A 21551-nucleotide genomic window follows, 5' to 3' on the forward strand; every position below is an offset into this window, starting at 1 on the left:
GCGGAGTTCATATGACTGATGGCTGAGAAGGGAGGGTAGAGGTAGTGCTATATAAATAACAATCACCTGGCTATAGAAGTCAGATATAATGTAGGGCGGAAGGCTGAGGGCAGACAGCTGAGGGCGGAGTTCATATGACTGATGGCTGAGAAGGGAGGGTAGAGGTAGTGCTATATAAATAACAATCACCTGGCTATAGAAGTCAGATATAATGTGATGGCAGCTGGTTGTATGTGCACAGCCAGCATTTATTTTTACCTGTCAAGACTTGCAAGCCTATGACTTATATGCAGATTCTGATTTAAACCTGGTGCACCCCTAGGCTGCTGACCCCATCAGGCCCTGATTTGTGTCAAGGCTCAAAGACCCAGAGCTAGGGCAGCAAGATTTTAGGTGCAGCATGCTCCCAGCCACAATCTAAGGAGCACTGGGGATTCATAATCCCCAGTGCTCCGGTGCATACGAGTGCATGCACAGGGAGGTGGGGGGCACGCTTGCGAGGGAGTTGGGCACTAGGACACTGCAGGCCCAGGGGCACCCAAGGCCAAAATCCGGGCCTCAATCCCAAAACCAATGCCCTCCCCCCATGTGCACACCCTGACCCGCTCGCACCTACCCCTTGTGCCCACCCTGACCTGCTTGCACCCATCCCCCTGTGTGCACACGCTGACACACTCAGACCCTCCATGGGTACACCCCAACTTTCACCCCCACATGTCCCCTGTGCTTGCACCACCCTTCCCTGTTCCCTGCTGCTGCTACTGCAGTTCCCCATGCCAGAGTTCCCAGTTAAAATACAGTCCTTGACGCCCTAGGCCTGGGCCTTTGTGGCCTACCCACAATTCTGGCACCTGCTTATATATCTAAGGGTAGGGAAAAAAAGGCAGCTTTTTAGGGAGATTTTCAACACAATGAGGGTCATGATTAATTCTTCAGTATCAGTGCTGGAGCCTAACAAAGCTTCATAGCAGCAATGCCCTTGCAATTTATGATAGGAATATTCTGAAATTAGTCCGATTAAATTAAAATATCTTACATTTTATGAGTATATGACAGGTAAGGCTCATTACATACAAGGTTCTAGGGGCTATGCCACAATGAATGTTTTGTCACAGGCACATAATCCCCTAAAGCATGGACAACAAAATGTCTGAAGTTTGAAAACATATCCAAGTTGTAGTAGCATAAAATTGCGTTGCAAGGCAACTTTAGGCTACTACAGGCAGTAGATGTGATGCATATGTTTTTATACATTAACGTGCATTGCTGGTGAAAAAGGTAAGTTAGGATTTAGGTGCTAATTACTGACAGTGTATTGTGGGACCAGTTACTGCTGGTGACAGGATGACATGACCTGAGAAATACAGGTGTCAAGTGTTATACAGAAGATGACATGGCTGACAACTATACACCCTATATTTTATCACAGAGTGTCTTGTATGTCCAAGTTCATTGTCTACTTCAGGGCTGTCCAACTGGTTGGCCTGCAGGCCCGTGACCACCCCAATGTGTGGCCCCCACATGAAAGTCTGCCTGCTGTGTCTGCTTACCACGTGTAAGATTTAAAGGGTATCACTACAGAAATTAAAGGCCCCTGCATTGTTCACACCTCAAATTTCCCTGTATTGTTCACACATGTAATCCCCCCTGCATTGTTAACACATGTAACACCTCTTTTGTTCACACCCCTGAAGCCCTGTACTGTTCACACCTGAGACCCAGACTGAAACTGCCCACATTGTTCACCTGATCACACTCATACAACCGTTTTGAGGTGATTTTTGGAAATGTCACCAAAATCGCCAAATTTAGGAAAGGTTTGCGGCTTGGTACTTTGGAGGACAAAGACCATACCCAATTTGGATTTGGGGGAATGTGTACTTTCCGAAAATATGTGGTTTTCTTGGGTGAACCTACTCTTTTCTACCTTTGCCTCCCCTCCCCCAAAACGATGTAAATGTGTTGATTTTGCAGTATCTGGAATTACAGAACTGATAGCTCAAATGGGGTGTCTACATTTTGGGGCCCCTATATGCTGCATGCTTAGGTAAACCTATACATATTGGGCATCAAACTGTTCAATGGTACCTAATGATGCGTGGGAGATATGATGCTGTAGATTGGAAGCTTTGGGGTGATTTTTCAAAAAATTCATTTCTATAAAAATTGTAAGTTTAGGAAAGAATTGCAACTTGGTAGTTTGTCATACATAGATATATTTACCCATTTTTGATTTACCAGAATCTGCTCTTTTTAATAATGCATAGTTTTCTAAGGTAAACCTACTGATTAGTGGAGTGTTTGGCTTTGAAATCAGAAGTATGCCGTTTTGTGGAGCGGTGCTTTGGAAATTTGGTAGTGTACTGCTTCGAGAATTTGATCTAAACAAGTGAGAAATCTCCATAAAACTATTTATATTTGCTATTGGTGCATTCAGGAGACATATACCTTTCCAAATCTGCTCTGTGTTCTCATACATAAAATAAATTGTGTTTCTGATATATGTGATAGTACTATGTGAAACATGTGGAATTACACCAAAATTCTAGCATATTTTGAAAGCTCAGGTTGTCCTGAAAAAAACACTATTGTTTTCCAGGCTAAACTAAAATACCCCCCCCCCCCCAGGAAAGGCCCTTAAAGTGAAAGAGTACAAAATGTCTAAAAACTGCTTGGCAGTAGATGTTCGTATTTAGGACAAATTGGCTGGCAGCGAAAGGGTTAATCCCCCCATGATGGTTTGCCCTAACCAAATGATCACACATTTGCAAGTGTTTGGGTCAAAATGACATATACAAGCTGTTTATGGTTAAGAAGATGATGAGATAAGCAGGGCTGTTCACTAGCTTTGAACAGAACAAGAGGCCCACTGCACAGTATGATTACATTTAGGATTGGAGTTGTGATGTAGATGTTTTGGGTTCAAGCTTCCTGCAGAGGGTCAATTCATCAGGTATTGTGATTTTTAAGTGCTGGAAGTGTGTATGTGAGAGCCCCAGCATATAAAGGAGATTTTTAGTAACGTTATTTTCCCCAAGTAAGTAAAACCATCAAGTCTAGGTTTGATGGCTGACAATGGCCAATCAACAGCAAGCTCTCAAAGGGGTGGTTCGCCTTTATGTTAACTTTTAGTATGTTATAGAATGGCTACTTCTAAGCAAGTTCTGAATTTGCCTTCATTTTTACTTTATCGTTTTTAACAAATATTTCCACCTTTCAAATGACTGTCTAAAAACAAATGCTCTGTAAGGCTACCGATTTATAGTCATTGCTACTTTTTATAACTCATCTTTTTATTCTGATCCTCTTTTATTCATATCTCCTATTCATATCCAAGGCTCCAAACCAATGCATGGTTGATAGGGTAATTTGGACCCTAGCAACCAGATTGGTGAAATTGCAAACTGGAGAGCTACTGAATAAAAAGCTAAATAACCCAAAAACCACAAATTAAAAATCAACTGCAAATTGTCTCAAAATACCACTCGCTACATCATAATAATAGTAAATTTAAAGGTGGACAACCCCTTTAGTTCAGGGAGAACTAATACAACTATGACCACTTTCCTATGGCTTTGGCACCTTTGGAGCTGCAGACAAGCAGGCTTTGTTATTTGCATGGGGAAATCTGAGGTGCTGATGACTCCAGGCTAGTAAACATAACATTTTGCATATCTCATGTATTTCCCCTTTTAAAGGATTCAGTGAAGGTGTGCTATTGTAGGCTGCCACAGAGGACGCCTATACATTTCATATCTTTGCTTTATTTAACCCTTTTAGTGTCTACGTTCTGTGGATACAAGTACCAGGTTCAGGAGTGGTTTTTCAAGCCACTCACTCCATCCCTGCTCTTCCCCCCCCCCGCCCCTAGGTAAGGAGCAGAGCGGGGGATCGAGTGGCCCCTGGGGTGCGATCTCCCAGGGGCCCCAAGGTAGCAGCAGGCATGTGAATTATATGTGTCCTGCTGCTGTCTGCATTTCCCCCAGTGTCAGCACCGCCCACACACCGGATTTCTGCCTCCTCTTCCCTGCGTCCTCTTCACACTTACACACACATATATATTTTTGGGGATCGGCGGGGGGGGGGGGTCACACACACTCACAGCACTCACACACATGCACATAACACGAAATTTTGCAAATTGTACACGCGCATATGCACATTTTTTTTTCTTATAGCATTGGGGGTTTTTTGCCTGAAAAAATGTTTTATTGCCATTGTGAATAGCATATTCGCCAACAGTACTGCGCAATACCTTTTGTATGCTATTTGGTGCCTTTTTAGCAATTTTATTGCAATTTCAGCTCTGCATAGGTGCTGTTCGCTTGTTTCTGTCCGTAAAACTTATCTGGCCAAGCTAAAATATTCAAACAGTAATTCTGACAGCTGATAATACTAGGCGGGAAAAAAAAAAGCAGTGATTTTTGTGGTTTTATTGAATTTTAGTGATTTTATTACATTTACCACTGTTCTTTGTTACTTTGTTTTGCCCAAGTAGATTTTGTCTACTATATATCATGTGGGGGGTCTCTGTATGCCACATAGTTTGGTAAATCTATGCATATTTGGCATCAAACGGTTTAGTAGACCCTCGGAGTTCATATTTAGGTTGCTTTATGCTGATAATGATACATGAACGATATGGTGCTGGAAAGTTGAAGCTTTGAGGCAATTTTAAGCTATTTCACCAAACTACCATTTTTGGGAAAGCTTTGCAACTCAGTAGTTTGGAGCAGAAAGGCATGGGTACCCATTTTAGATTTGGTAGAATGTGTACTTTCCAAAGATATATAGTTTTGGGGGGCAAACATATATTTCTGTGTTTTTACTCCACAAAAAATTCAGTCAATGTGTACATTTTTCATTAGCTGAAGTCCCACAGGACTATTTGTATGCGCTTACTTCATATTGGGTACAGATACTTTGGTAAACCTATGCACAATGGGCATCAAACTGTTCTTTGGACCCCTGGCAATCATATTCAGGGTGCTCTTTCTTGGTACCTAATACAGTGCAGAGCAGCAAAATAAAACCTTTGCAGGGATTTTTCAGAATTTTAATAAAATTTTATAAAAACCGCTACGTTCAGACAAGCTTTGATATTTGGTAGTTAGGATTAGAGAGACAGTTTGGAATCAGCAGAATGTGTACTTTTCAAAAATATATGGTTTTCTGGGTTAAATCCTGAAACTGTTTCAGGATTTCTTTGCCTTGGAAATTAAGTATGCCATTTTCTGCTTTAGTGCTTTCAAAATTCGGTAATATACTGCAGGGAGTTTTTGCTGTACAGAAGTCCTAAATCTCTCTAAAACTACACATATCTGGTAGTGGCACATTTGAGAGACATGAGGATTTCCAAATCAGTTGGATTTTCATGTGTAAAATTAAATATTTTTCTGGTATAAATTCATATATTATGAAACCTAGGAATTTTTCATTGGTATTTAGCGCTAATGTGGAGATACATGAAAACTCGAGCAGATTTAGAAAGCCCAGGTTCTCCCGAAAAAAAAAAACAATGTATATTTTCCCTAGGTAAACTAAAGGTTTTTTCCTCAGAAAATGCCCCTGTAGTGAAAGAACACAAAATGTTTCAAAAACTTCTGGCATTTCGTGTAACTGAAATGTCGAATTCTGCTGGCACTTAAAGTGTTAATGTAAAGTATCCAATCTACAAGCATTACACCTATAATAGTAGCTCTCTAAAGGTTCTTCCTCCCTTCATGCTAGTGGTGTGCGGGTCGGGTTTTACCTGCACCCGCCCGATACCTGCCCTCCCTCCACCCGCGCCCACCTTCCCCCTACCTTTTATAGACCCGAGGTATGCTATATTGCCCGTAGTGTCTAGCAAATCTCTCCCTCCTCTTTGGGAGTGGACAAATCGTACATGTCACCAATAGAAGTGGAAAGATTAAAGGGGAAATACACCTTAAGAAAATAATTTGGGCACTGGGTGTATGGTGTAATATTGAAACATATTGCACTATTTTTTGTTTCTTTCTCTGTTGCTGTAAGCCATCTACATACGGTTTTTGGAGATTTTTTTTATAAAGCGGAGAGACTGTGGGGAGATCGATCGGCAAGAGAAAGTTATTTTAAGAGATGTTTTTTTCCCTAAAAGTTTTAAGATTTCTTTTAGGAAAAAAGTCAGAAGCCGGCATTGTAAGGTCGCATAATTGCGCTCTCTGTGCTAAAAGAGCCATATTTCCCATTTGAAAAATGGAAATTCGGCTCTTAAAGTACCAGGAGCGGCATTTTTGCCACCCCTGGCACCCAGTGGGGCGCTGCCGCCTGAGGCGAGTTTCCCAACTCGCCTCATTGGTGCCGCGCCCCTGCATTAATCTCATCGTATGTCATTTCACTGTGGAGAGCTCTTCAATTGTTTTAGGGACAAAACAAGCACAAGGCCACACCCTGGATGACACTTCCACAAACAGGTGCTGCCAGCCTAAAAACAATTTCATGCACCAAACTACATTTTGTAGACAGATTGCCAATAAGAAAAATGCATATTTCTACAGCAACTGCAAAGATCTCAGTCTGAATATTTCAGAGTGATTTGTGAAGTGGGGTCACTATCAATTTCTTCAATGGACTTGCTAGTGAAAAAATATTGTTAAAACAGCACACATAATCGGTTTCAGTTTCAAGATATTTAATTCTTTTCTGATTTTTGCTTCATAGTGTTCATATATGGCGCCAATAACACCACTTGGGGCAGGGGTAAGTCTCAGTGGATAGTAGATGTGACAGGGGTAAGTATGAGAGTGGATGGTAGGAATTGCAGGGGTAAGTATGAGAGTGGATGGTAGGAGTTGCAGGGGTGAGTGTGAGAGTGGATTGTAGGAGTTGCAGGGGTGAGTATGAGAGTGATAGAAGTGGCAAGGGTGAGTGTGAATGTGGAAGGTGGGAGAGGCAGGTGTACATGTGAGGGTAGGTGTAGCTGACAGTACCAATGCCAGTATGTGGAACTAGCCAGTTAATGCCTGAGGTGCCTGTGTGTGGAAGTCCTGGTAACAATGCAGTGTGTGTGGAGGTGCCAGTGGTTGTGCCAATGTGCAGAAGTGCCAATGTCACGGTTAGGGTTGCCACCTGGCTGGTATTTTACAGGCCTGGCCAGTAAAAATCATGGTTGATCCCAATGTTATTAATAGGGAAAAAAAAGATGAATATATAGGAAGGCCGGTATTTTTGTCCAGAAAAGGTGGCATACCTAGTCACTGTATGTGTTGGTGCAGTATCAATGTGCGGAAGTGTCTGAGTATAGAAGTGTCAGTACCAATGACAGCATGTGTGAAGGTGCAAATGACAATGCCAGTGTATGGAAGTTCCAATACCAATGGTAATGTGCGAGTACCAATCAGACTGTATGTGGTGGTGCCAGTTCCAATGTATGGGACTCCCTGTGTATGGAAGTACAAATGCCAATGCCAGTGTATGGAAGTGCCAATGGCAATGTATGTGGTGGTGCCAATGTATGAAAGTGCCTTGAAGTGTTTGAAGTACAAGTACCAATGTTAGTGTATGCAAAAGCCAGTGCTAATGGCAGTGTGTATGGAAGTGCAAGTGCTACTGCCAGTGCATGAGGTTCCAGTGTGTGTGTGTGTGTGTGTGTAATGGAAGTGTTAGTAGTAATCACTGTGTGTGTGTGTAGTGGTGCCAATGTATGGAATTGTCTGTGTATACAAGTGCCAGTGCTAATGACACTGTATGAAGGTTCTAGTATCAATGCCAGTATGTGTGGAGGGACCTGTACCAATGCTAGTATATTTAGGTGGCAGTAAAAATTCCAGTGTGTATGGAAGTGCATGCCAGTGTAAATATGTACTAATCAGACCATATCTAGACATACAAGACTGGTATTGGATTCTGAAGGGAGGTGAGAGCTAAGGGAGGTGGGGGAGGGGACAGAACATCCCTAGGGAGCAAAACGGTTCTCTCTCGGTCCTGGCAGGAGGAGTACATGTAGGAAGGTTCAGTGACAGTAAGAGGCCTGGGCCCCTTGCAGAGGGGAGATCCCTAAGGGCCCATAGGCTGCCAGGGTGAGTCCTACCAGGCTTCCAGGAACTGAGTGCAGCGCCTAGTCCAGCAGCACCTGTTTCCAGACACAGCAGCACAGCTGGATGGTTGAGATCACTTCTTGGGCCACTTCCCTGAGCAGCCCATCTCATAGCACCTTCCCACTCAGTGCCAGAGTGCTGAGCCCTAAAGTACCTGAGCTGTATCCATGTCCTGCAGCCTGGGCTGGGATTGCTAACAGTGAATAATCCATGTGCATTGTTACCTTAGGGAGACTTGCTTGTGTTATATCTTTACATATGTGCAAGCATGAAATAAGAATGAACGGTTGTCCAGTCCCTGGTAGAAACTGGAGTGTTTGCCTCATAAACACTACTATTGTTTAAAAAATAAAAATAAGCTGCTTGATAGCAGATAAATGAATACAATTGGGTTAAGAACTACATCCATTGTATTGTACAGAGCTTATCTGCTACAAAACCTGTGCCTTTTAGCCCTAAGCATTTTCACACTATAAAAGAATAACAGCCTTACTTTTCTCAAAATGAGATTCCAGAAAATGCAGTTGGTGTGTGGATGCTTTGAATTCAGCATGGATAGGGTGGGACTTTGCTAGTTGCTATGTGACATCACAGTTGGGGAATAGCCACTCCCATTCAGCAATTGCTTGAACTGGCTCTCAGAGAAAGCATTCTAACTCACGGTAATATTATTAATTGTCTTTCGAAAAGTAAGCATTTCTGTTAAATTAATATATTTGAGAATATTATTATTTTCATTCTATCTATCCACTGGGAAAATTAGATTTTCGCGATAGTTCCCCTTTAAGGAGCATTTCCAACGGCTCCATGGCTTAAGGTAAATAGGAGCGGTGAGAGGGGACAACACTGCCTAATACCACAAAAGAGTTCAAAGTGTTTGGAAATATTGTGGTTGGTTTTGACCCTAGCTCTAGGTTGGTTATATAGCAGGTTAATCCATTTCTTAAAGTTTTCTTCTAGCCCCATTGTGTCTAACACTGCATTCCACAGAATCAAAGGCCTTTTAGTTTCATTCCTTAGGCCTGAGTTCTCATGTTTTATTGAGATATTGGTGAAAAGTCTGCACAGGTTGATAACTGTGGAACAACCTGAAATGAACCCTGTTTGGTCAGGGGATACTAGAGTGTTTATATAAAAATTAAGTCGTCGGGCCAAGATTTGTTATTCACGTTTATTAAAGAAATGTGGCATCATGAAGAGCAATTAGTGGGGTCTTTTCCCGGTTTTAGGATTAAGGTTATTACATTTTCCCTCATGGACTCAGGCAGGGTGTCACCATCCAGCACCCCATTGTATAGTTTGGTTAAAGGGGAGTAATGTGTTTAACGTACCACTCAGTTGGCAACACATCCAGGCCAGGGATTTCCCTGCTGTGAAGGAGGCTATGGTTTCAGTTACCTCTAGATCTGTAATTGGAGCATTTAGGGAGAGTGTCCTCAAGCGGGGAAGAGGAATAGCATCCACATATTCACGTATCTGTTCCACTGAACAAGATATTGATGTTTTGTACAATTCTGTGTAGTACTTGTCAAATATCTCATTAATGTCTGAGGGGCGAGAGACCGGATTTCTAATTTGACCGGTATAGAAATAGATGGGGAAAGGTCCCTGGATAATAGTGCCCATTTTTATCACCATGGGCAAATATATTTGCTTTCTGAGCTGCTTGAGAATTCAGCCATTACTGTATGGAGGTATCTGACAGGGATTTAACGAAATCTGATTCCATTTCCAGCACCTTATTCTCTAGATTTCGTATTTCCCATTGAGCTTGTATAGAAAAACTTTAATTTGGGAAAAATAAAACCACCTGGAGTACACTTTGAGGCATTCCATTCTATCTGGCGAGAGGCTGAACCAGCATTGATTCTAATATGGGAGCCTAATTGCGTTTCTATGGGTTCAGAAATGGGATCTAAGTTAATTCAGAAACTGCCAAGCCTCCAGATGGAGCCCAATGGGTTAACATTTGTTGTTAGGGATATCAAAACTGTGGAGTGGTCCGAGATGCCTCTAGGCAATATGACTGCAGATACCAGACCTTTTGTTATCTCCGGGGTGCCTAGTGCCAGATCAATTCTTGACATAGTGTTATGGGAAGCTGAATAAAATGTGAAGGATTTTTCCTCCTGGTGTTTGAGCCTCTAGAGGTCACTTAGTTGAAAGGTGGAGGCCCAGGTGGCCAAGTATGTGGCTCTATTAATTTGGGGGAACAACCTGTCCTGCTTTTCTGAAGTTACCATATTAAAATCACCCATTAGCAACATTGGTAATATGTCAAAATTAGCCACCAGTCCCATGATATGGGTCAGTAATTCTTCCCTGAATGGTGGTGGGGATATATACTGTATTTACTATCAAATATGGCTTACAAAAACATGAACAATGCATAACAATATATCCGCCTTCTTTGTCGGTAATCAATCTATGCAAGGTAAAGATACATGTTTTTTGATACCAATATAGAAACACGTCTAGCGTAGTTAGAATATGTAGAATGGTCAAAGAGAGTAGTTTTGAGACATCTAGATGGGTCTCTTGCAAAAGGATTATGTGGGGTTTAGCATTTTTAAGAACCTGAAAAAGCAAACCTCTGAGAAATTGCTACAATATTAGGAATGGCAAAATCTACAGTTTGGTACATCCTGAGAAAGAAAGAAAGAAAGAAAGCAAGCAAGCACTGGTGAACTCAGCAAAGCAAAAAGACCTGGACGTCCACAGAAGACAAACCCATTCACAACAGCCAAACAAGTGAACAACACTCTCCAGGAGGTAGGTGTATCAATATCCAAGTCTACCATAAAGAGAAGACTGCATGAAAGCAAATACAGAGGGTGCACTGCAAGGAGCAAGCCACTCATAAGCATCAAGAATAGAAAGGCTAATTTATCTTGTGTGGATCATCTAGTAAGGATCTAATTTTCATACAGTATGTTGCAACTCTTTCGAACAAAGAAGAGTTTTGCGTTACTTAGCCAGTAGTTATTGGTGCTTGCAAAGGGGCAGTACTTCCTAATTGGTTTCTGAGCCAGGGTTTTGGTCTCCTTGGATGCAGATAAACCTAACTTGTTTCTTAATGCATGTCTAGGAATACCGTCCTACAACAATGTTTGGCTTTGGCCATGGCTGTCTCCCTTTCTTGCTGTTTGCAATGTACCATAGACGGCACACTATTTCATGACAGAAAACGGGTGGCAAGAATAGATCATAGTGTGACAAAATCTGGGCACCCTTGTACCAGACAGAGAGACTTTCTTTCAATATGTGCACTGCATGGCATGCTTAGAACAAACTCCACACAAAATATGATTTTGATGAAGAGGACAGTACCTTCAAGAAAATATTAAACTGCTTATGATTTTTTTTCTTCAGATAAGTTGTGGTAGAGTCATATAAGAATACAGGTATGGGATCAGTTATCCGGAAACCCGTTATCCAGAAAGCTCCAAATCACGGAATAGACTTTTTTTTCTAAAAAATTATTTCCTTTTTTCCTCTGTAAAAATAAAACAGCACCTTGTACTTGATCTAAACTAAGATATATCTGTAATTAATCCTTATTGGAAGCAAAAAATCAGCTTTTGGGGTTTATTTAATGTGTACATGATTTTCTAGTATACTTAAGGTATGAAGATCCAAATTACGGAAAGATCGGTTATCCCAAAAACCCCAGGCCTGAGCATTATGCATAAAAGGTCCCATTCCTGTTCAATATTTTCCAGCATCAAAAAAAAAATGATTTTAAACTAAGTGTAGGTTAGGTTACGTATGCACAGTAATGTTTGATGGTGCATAAAAAATAACCTTTTTTTGTAATGTGCTCTACTACAATATGAAAATAATTCAGCATTTGACCCATGCTGCACCGTAAATAAGCAATATGGCAGTGCCATTTGAAATGTTTTTTTTCAGTGTGCCATATTTTTCCGAGTTCTATTTTATTTATTTGAAACGTATACTGAAATTGCAAGATTTGGATGACTCTTTGAACCAAATTAAAAACAAAAAAAACCAAAACACCTTTAAAGTACAGGTATGGGACCAGTGATCCAGAATGCTCGGGACCTGGGGGTTTTCCAGATATCAGATCTTTTCGTATTTTGGATCTTAACACCTTAAATCTACTATAAAATCATGTAAACATTAAATAAACCCAATAGGCTGGTTTTGCTTCCAATAAGGATTAATTATATCCTAGTTTGAATCGAGCACAAGCTACTATTGTGTTAGTACAGAGAAAAAGGAAATCAAATTTAAACATTTGGGTATTTGGATAAAATCGAGTCTATGGGAGCCTTTCCGTAATTCGGAGCTTTCAGGGTTTCTGGATAACTGACCCAATACCTGTACTAAACAGCTGAAGACAATGTTTTTTCTTTTTTACAATGATTTTTCAAACATGCAAAGGGATATTGATCTATGTCCATAAAAAGCAAGGAAATGGTTAATCAATGGGGGTAGCGACTTTGTTAGGTATACCTCTGTGATTATAATTACTAACCTCAGACCCCAGGACCTCCTTTCCCCTAAAAACATAGTGACTTGGAACAGTGAGCATACACAGGAGAGTAAAAATAAAAACTTTACTCGGTTATTACTCTACTGTGCATACATCTCAGCCAAGGCAGCCACAAAAGATCAATAGGACAAAAGGCAAGATGGTGGCACTCCATAGATTATTACCCCAGACCAGTGATTTTTTTTCAGTGAAAAGAAGAACTGGCCTATAGTGTGAGATGTCTCAAAATTGGCACCACCGCCCTTTAATGGCACTTCTTAAAGGAACATCTAAAAATCAAAGTGTTTTAAAGGAATGACCATATAATGTAATGGTGCCCTGCCTTAATAAAACGGGTGTGTCGGCTTCAGAAACACTACTATAATTTATATAAACAATTTGTCCCATAGCCACGGGGGCAGCCATTCAAACACAGGATACACAGCACATAGCAGATAAGCTGTGCAGAATCCCATTGTATACTATAGCGCTTATCTGTTATCTGCTGTGTATCCTATGCCTTTTCTCCTTTTTCAGTTTTGAATGGCTGTCCACATGGCTACAAATTAGCTTGGTTATATAAACTATAGTAGTGTTTCTGAAGTAAACACCCTAGTTTTACCAAGGCATGACAACAGTACATTTTATTTATATTACTTTAAAACACTTTCATTGTTTGGTGTTACTGTTCCTTTAAAGCTGTAGTGACCCCAACACATTTATATGCAGAATAAACATACTGTAGAGGATAACTTACATCCCAAAACGCAGTGTGCCTGACACGTAGGTTTGCCAGTGAGCACAGTAGAACATAAACATGCCCGCAAAACAGCAGAAGAACATCCAGTCAGGGTTTGTTCCAAGTTGAACCGCAATGCAGGTACCCAAGACAACAAAAACTGTCAAAAACAAACATTAAAAATGTTAAATGACAACACATCTACACAAGCTTATTTTTCACATGATATAGGAAAAGGGGAACAAAATCATTAATTCAGTCCTTAGAACTTGTGTGTCATACAACAATTGCACAGTCAGCAGGTACAGTGGTCCAATGAAAATAAATTCCAGTTCCCAGAGCATGCTGTGTCTGTGCTGCTGCACAGTGATATGCAGATACACAAGAACTTTATATTTTTAAAATACGATACTGACTTCAAATAATGGGGGCACAAAGAACAAGTAAATTCAAAAGAAACTTAGGGACACTTGTACAGTAACCAAATGTTTACATAAGGAAGCAGGTAAAGATCTGGACCGAACTCTCTTGCTATGGGAAGAATCAATCTATTCTAGTAATTTAATTTAGCTAAAAAATCATAGAAAATAGAGAAACTAAACTGTAAATGTATTCCAAAGTTTAATACAAATGGTGACATGGGTCATGTCTAACCACCAATGTGAAAGCACGCACATACAAAAGCTCCGCTGCAAACCCAGCAAATAACCCTGATAGACCCGCAATAACCACCTCACCACGTAGCTGGCAAACTTTACCTCAGAGGGAACTAATGGGAAAGCACAGAGCATAAATGGACATCCGAAGCAGTGGCCCTCTAAGAAAAGTTTGCCCGGAGACTCCAGAACATTGGCCCAGCCCGAGAGACAGTCTGATTCCTCCAACAGCACAGACTGTAAGCCTTACGGGGTAGGGTCCTCTAGCCTTTTGTTTCCTTGACACGGAGCACTTAATCTGCATTATAATCATATTTTTTATATTTATGTGAATTGTATTCTAATAATGCACTTATTGTTACTTTTTATTCCAATGACCCCTTGTTTTTTACTACTAATTTATTGTTTTGTTGTACAGTGCTTTGCCCTCAAGGAGCGCTTTACAAATAAAAATATACATACATACATACATACATACATACATACATACAACGGGCCCAGCCATAGTAGGGAACAAACGCCAGAGGCATCTGCACCCATAGGAGCAGACACTACAGGACGTCACGTTGGAGATCAGGTCTGCCATCAATGCATGTGCTACTCTTGTCAATGCAAAAAACAAAAGAAATCAAGATAGACCTCAATTATAAAGCATGACCAGCAAAAGCTATGCGAGCCAATGATAGCAAGAGAGTCCTAGGTAAGGCAACCTTGAGGATTCCTGCAGAGATCTTCCAGACCAGTACCAAACAGTACAGAAGCCGATTGAAGACTACCAACGCAAGTCAGACGATCTTGAGAACCGACTGCATGGAATAACTTAGGGGAACTATTGCAAAAATCTAATATAAGCTTCATCACACTGAAACAAGAAACTTTCTAAGTATAATCAATTAAATATTCATTGTTTATGAAATAATCAAGTTTATCTTCACTGTCCCTCTCTCAGCCTCTGTTTCTCTTCATTCTATCTTCATGTAGGAGTTGGGTGTCAGATGAATGATCCAATATATCTTATAGAGGTGGCTTCCATTCCTAGCAGATGAATTAGAGCTATATAACAGATTCCAGTACAAACAAAAGCTAACAAAATAACTGACTTTTGCACAAATCCTGCATGTAGAGAGACATGATGCCTGGTGATTTTAATAGAGTGAGCTCTAATACATCTTCTAGGCAAAAAGAACCCCCTTATAAGATATATTGGATCTAACTGTCAATGAGTATCTGACACCCAACTCCTGCATGAAGAGAGAATGAAGAGAAACAAATGCTGAGAGAGGGACAGTGAAGATAAACTTGTTTTCAGAAACTGTACAGAATTTTTAATTGATTATATTTAGAAAACTTCTTATTTCAGTATGCTGAAGCTTATATTACATTTTATTTTCGTAATAGTTCCCCTTTAAGATTTGTTGGCTTCCCAGAACTTGCAGAGATGGCCTCTCCAGAATCCTTCATAGAGACATAGTTTAGGGACACATTCAGAGCCGTGCAACCTTCTAGCACCTTTACTATAGAAAGAGAGCACTGCTTCCCAACCAGACAATCTCCTTTGGATGCTCCACCTAGAAACTACTTAATGCACATGAGACAAGATACTCTTGCTGGCCAGAGCACAAGGGCCACTATGCTTCAAAGCCTTCCCAGTCTCTATATATGCACAGGGCTGGATTTACAAGCAGAGCACCTGGAGGTTGGCGTCCTCCATTGCCCCTCTCTCCCAAAGGATTGTGTGCATGCGCATTTTCTACTAACCGGAGCACTAGCACCTAGTGCTCCGAATTAAACTAATTCGCCTTGAGGCATGTCACCCCTTAATTCATGCCTCCCTAGGCCCGGGACTTTGCGGCTTTGCCGTAAAAATCGGGGCCTGTATATGCAGATTACGTGATAGAAGTCCAGAGCCAGGATTCCACAGTGGCCTCAATCGCCTCTCAGCAGATATGCCATGTTGTACCCTGCTAGGCTCTGTGTTCAAGCAGATGGGTGCACTCACTTTTTCACATCAGCTTAGCCAGTGGCTGGAAGCAAGGGGTGCCCATACACAAACATGTAGTACTGCCCTGGAAGCCGCAAGCCGTATGCAAGTACCGATACACTTACCTCAGGGCCGGAACTAAGGGTATGCAAAGTAGGCACGTGCCTAGGGGGCAAAGCTGGAGGGGTGCCAGGCACGTACCTGCTGTGTCGCCTACCCCATTGTCCGGTCCCGTCTCTTCCCTGACTGGAGCAGATATTTTCTCCTCAATTGTGCTTCTGCGCATGCACGCTTGAGCGTAATTTCGCAATTGCGCACCTAAGAGTAATTTTGTGCATGCGCACTCCAGCACGCACTGAGCCGGCGCCGTGGCTGCCCAGGGCGCCTGGCCGGGTTGGCCTGGCTCTGACTTAACTACACCCTCAACACCCTTTCAGCTTGGCACTCTAAACTGTTTCTGTGCGCATTACTAAGGACAAATTGCTTGCCATCCGTAGTGGGATTACCTGCAACAAGCTCTATGCACAGTTTGCTAAGCCCGGGTGTCCCATGCAAAACTATGGCAGCTTTGCACCACTGCAATTCCCTTACGTGAGAGACATCACTGTCAGCAACATGCTCAGTGAACCACAGCTCAAACTACCGTTACATCCACCCGGCATTAGCCAATAGCGGGCTTAACCACTTCGCTTTAAAGGGGAACTATAGCGAAAATGATATTAGCTTAAAGGGATACTGTCATGGGAAAACATGTTTTTTTCCAAAACACATCAGTTAATAGTGCTGCTCCAGCAGAATTCTGCACTGAAATCCATTTTTCAAAAGAGCAAACAACATTTTTTTATATTCAATTTTGAAATCTGACATGGGGCTAGACATATTGTCAATTTCCCAGCTGCCTCCAGTCATGTGACTTGTGTTCTAATAAACTTCAATCACTCTTTACTGCAAGTTTTGCTCTTTTGAGAAATGGATTTCAGTGCAGAATTCTGCTGTACCGTTTCTGAAATAATCATCTTTACTATCCCTCTCTCAGCATCTGTTTCTCCTCATTCTGTCGTCATTCAGGAGTTGGGTGTCAGATGAATGATCCAATATATCATATAGGGGGGGCTCATTTTTCCTAGAAGATGTATTAGAGCTCACTATTAAAATCGCCAGAAGTCCTGTCTCTCTACATGCATAATTTGTACAAAAGGCAGTTATTTTGTTAGATCTTGTTTGTACTGGAATCAGTTACTTGAGTGAGCTCTAATACATCTGCTCGGAAAGGAAGACTCCCTATAAGATGTATTGGATCATTCATCTGGCACTCAACTGCTGCATAAAAACAGACTGAGAAGAAACAGATGCTGAGAGAGGGATAGTGAAGATAAACTTGATTATTTCATAAACAATGTCGAATTTTTAATTGATTGTATTTACAAAGTTTCTTACTTCAGTATGAGTAAGCTTATATTACATTTTCGCGATAGTTCCCCTTTAAGGTTTGTGGCAGGCCCTAGAGAATCAGGTAACTAGACATACTTGAAGCCATATCCAAGCAGCTACAGGAAGTGCAGGATAAATACTCAAAGTCTTAAGACAAAAGCGTTGAACCACCACTATTTTAACAAGGTTAATGTGTACAAATATGGTGAAAAGCAAGGGCGCATGTGCAAAGTTCTCCGACCCCCATACTGGCCCTGAAAGACTAGCAAGGGGTCCTACAAACAGAACTAGACAAGGTTAGGAATATGCTGGTTGCATTCTATGTAGACCTCTACATTTGTAAACTAGCAGTCCCAGAAGACAAAATCTCTGACTTTTTGAACTCAGTAAGTACTGTAATGTGCAATTTAAGGGGTCTTTATCTTAGAGTTTATTTTAAATACTAAAGATGATTTTGAAAAATGTTAACGCAGGCTGTTCAAACCTGGACAGTTGCTAAAGATGAAAATCCCTTTAAACTGTTGTCATGTAATCTAATGTGGATTTTATAGTTTTTGCATTGTCTTTGTCTTTCTAAATATGGCTCCATGATCTTTGTCCCTGCCACTGGAGTTGGAAACATTAAAGGAGATGTAAAGGCAAAAATAAAATCCCATTTTTACTTTATTAACTGAAAAAGAAACCTATCTCCTGTAAAAATCGGTACAATTTTTATAAGAAACCTGACTGTATGCAGTGAAATTCCCCCTTCATTTACTTGCTCTGACAGCACCAGATACGAGCCTCTACGCGGTCGCCAGCTGCTCTACAGGGAAACAAACAAAGCTGCTCGAGTTCTGGGAAGTAAGGTGCAGTTAGGGAGCGTCTGAAATTTCCTATACACAGCAGTCAGAGCAAGTAAATGAATTGGGGAATTTCACTGCACAGGTAAACATTTTTTAATTAAAGTATATTGGAGATAGGTTTCATTAAAGAAAGTAAGAATGGAATTTTATTTGTTTGCCTTTACATCCCCTTTAAGAATTTTGTGGACAGTGAGTATGATGAGGATCTGGGCATAGTAAAAAGAAAGCAAGGGTGGATGAGAGGATCAGCAATGACAGGGAGTACCAGAAGATGTATTTACACAAATTACAAGCAGCTACCAATATTAAATGTATGTTACAAATGCAAGAAGCATGGGAAGGCAGATATTGTTCAACATGGCTGAATAAGCAATACAACTTAGCAGTAAATATAGGAGGCTACACATTTTGTGTGAGGGACTGTAAAAATAATGGAAGGAGGGGTACCTATTTGTACCTATTCTGTCATGGGATTTTTTTTTTTTAACAAAATGTATAAGTTGATCGAGTACTTCCTGCAGAATTCTGCATTGAAATTCATTTTTCAAAAGAGAAGATTTTTAAAATATAAATTATACTATACTGCATCTAATGATCTCTAACAACCCAGAAAGTACCGGAACCCCCTCCCTTGGGTATAAGAGCCCATATTATTATCGAATTTATTTGTTGCACAAAGCAAATTTATATTGGATCAACAAATACGAAGTTCGGGGGAATGCAGAGTTTAGTACCTTGAGATTAGTACTTCAGTGCATAGATTGAGAAGTTAGGTCTTCTGCTAAAACACAGAACAGACTGCTCTCAACTTATTCATTTACAACCTCTATTATTAAACATCTATTGTTTATCAAAAAATGAAAAATATGAAAGTTTGCATGGAAAAAAAAAAAAGTCAATAGAAAGTCTCAACATAGTAAATTAGATTTAAAAAAGACACACGTCCATCAAGTTAGAGTCCTGCACGGGTCAATTTTTTGGAACCGGTACATGGGTACCCGTACCTGCAATCCACAACCTGCATTCTTACCCACTTGGACCCGCTACCAGACCCGACCCGCAAGTACCTTAACCGCAAACCAGATCCGCTGACCACCAAGAATCAGGAAGTGCTGTCATTGCAAACCAGAAGTGACATCATTGGAAGTAGACGTGAACAGAAAAAAGGAGTAAAAATCACTATTGGGAAGACCTGCGGCCCAAACCCACAACCCGCAAAAACGCCGACCCGCGTCTATACCTGCAACCGGAACTTGTACCCGCAACCTGCAGGGTACCGCAGGTTACTGCGGGTAACCCTTGGGTACCCGACCGGCTGCAGGACTCTACATCAAGTTCAAACTTTTAACTTTTTTTTAACTTGCCTAACTGCCACTTGATCCAGAGGAAGGCAAGTTGCCCTTCTCTGTAACCTCTCAAATTCAGTAATGTCCTGTTTGAGCACTGCAGACCAAAACTGTACAGCATATTCTAGATGGGGCCTTACCAGTGCTCTATAAAGTGGAGGAATGACCCTCTCCTCCCTTGAATCTATGCACCTTTTAAATACAGCTCAAGACCTTATTTGCCCTTGATGCTGTGGACTAGCATTGCATCTATGCAATGCTAGCGACCCCCCCTTGTGTGGCCCTCCACATGAAAGTCTACCTGCTGGGTCTGCTTACCAAGTGTAAGATTTAAAGGGTATCACTACACAGATTAACTGGCCCCAGCATGGTTTAAACCTCAAATTCAGACTGTAATCACCTGTATTGTTCACACATGTAATCCCCCCTGCATTGTTTATGCCTGTGACACCTCTATTGTTCACACCCCTAAAGCCCTGTACTGTTTACACCTGAGACCCAAACTGAAACTGCTCACATCGTTCACCTGTTTACACCTTATTCAAAATGCCAATGTGGCACCAGCATTGTGTCACTGTATGTTGTACATCTTAGAGTGATTCTGATGGGTTTCCTGCTCTGTTCTGTCTGCTCCATGCCCCCTGTGTGTGCCACACTCTGCCTGCCCTATGCTCCCAGTGTGTGTGCCATACACTATCTGCCCCATGCTCCCTGTGTCTGCCATACTCTGTCTGCCCCATGCTACCTGTGTGTGCCATACTCTGCCTGCCCCACGCTCCTGGGGTGTGCCAAACTCTGCCTGCCCTATTGTCCTTGGGTGTGCCATACTCTGACTGCCCTATTGTCCTTGGATATGCCATACTCGGCTGTGTCAGTGTGTGCTATTCTCTGCCTTCCCTATGTTCCCTATGTGTGCCCTGCTCTGCCTGTGGAACATAAGCCTGGTATTTGTTCTGGGGTTTGTTAGCATTTGAAAATTATTAATAGGGGTCCCTAACATGTTTAATCATGTGCTGGGGGTACTGTGTTATCCACAGGTGAGGAGCAGGTGTATGGATTTTAATATGACTTAAGGGGAACGATCGCAAAATCAATAATCATATAAATGAATCAGCACACCAGGTTATGAAAATCTGTAAATATAATGCATTAGAACTTTTGTATAGTTTTTAAAATATTGAAGTTTTCATAGTCCCACAGGCAGCTGCTGCTGCTCTAGAGCTCTCCTAACTGCCTCTAGCCACTTCTGAGGTCGGGTTGGGTTAATTTGCATACTTCTTTCTGATTGGTAGTCAGTGCTGTCAGTGTTCAGCCATGGAAAGCCAGTATCAGTTGTTTACACAGTTGCGGAAAGAGAGAGGAGGTTGTGCTGCCTGTAGACACACCTCTGAAAGGGAGGGGCTGGGTCAGGTGAGAGCAGGAGTCAAATCAGACACTACCCATCAGAGCTACCCATGCTTACAAGGTTCTTGGGGGAGGGGTTAGGAGAGCAGAAGTTTTCTCTGTCTGAGAATGGAGAAGAATGTTGCTAACTTTCCACAAGGAGACACTATATCTGTGTGTGTCTATATATCTGTGTGTGTCTATATGTGTGTGTGTGTGTGTGTGTATATATGTGTGTGTGTGTGTATGTGTGTGTGTGTGTGTGTATATATGTGTGTGTGTATATATGTGTGTGTCTATGTATGAGTATATGTGTGTCTGTGTATAAATGTGTGTGTATATATATGTGTGCGTGTATATATGTGTGTGTGTGTGTGTGTGTGTGTGTATGTGTGTGTGTATATGTGTCTGTGTGTGTCTCTGTATATCTGTGTGTGTCTATATATTTGTGTGTGTGTGTGTCTGTACGTGTGTGTGTCTGTATATGCAGGGCCTGAACTAGGGGTCGACAGAAGAGGCAGCTGCCTAGGGTGCAATGATAAGGGGGAGCAGGGCAGCTACCTCTAAAATTGTCTACCCCTAGCTGGGTTCTCACCCCTTCCTTCCCTCTGT

General features: G+C 41.5%; 1 protein-coding gene across 4 annotated transcripts in view; it reads right to left on the bottom strand.

Annotated features, from left to right (window-relative positions):
* Positions 1 to 21551, bottom strand: part of cept1.S (choline/ethanolamine phosphotransferase 1 S homeolog) — a 78973-nt gene that overhangs the window by 25135 nt on the left and 32287 nt on the right. For all 4 annotated transcript variants that reach the window (XM_041582981.1, XM_018248029.2, XM_041582982.1 and 1 more), the window contains 1 exon segment: positions 13316 to 13457. In XM_041582981.1, coding sequence (XP_041438915.1) covers positions 13316 to 13457 — 142 coding nt within the window.

The sequence above is a fragment of the Xenopus laevis genome, chromosome 2S, assembly GCF_017654675.1.
Source record: "Xenopus laevis strain J_2021 chromosome 2S, Xenopus_laevis_v10.1, whole genome shotgun sequence".
Taxonomy (NCBI): domain Eukaryota; kingdom Metazoa; phylum Chordata; class Amphibia; order Anura; family Pipidae; genus Xenopus; species Xenopus laevis.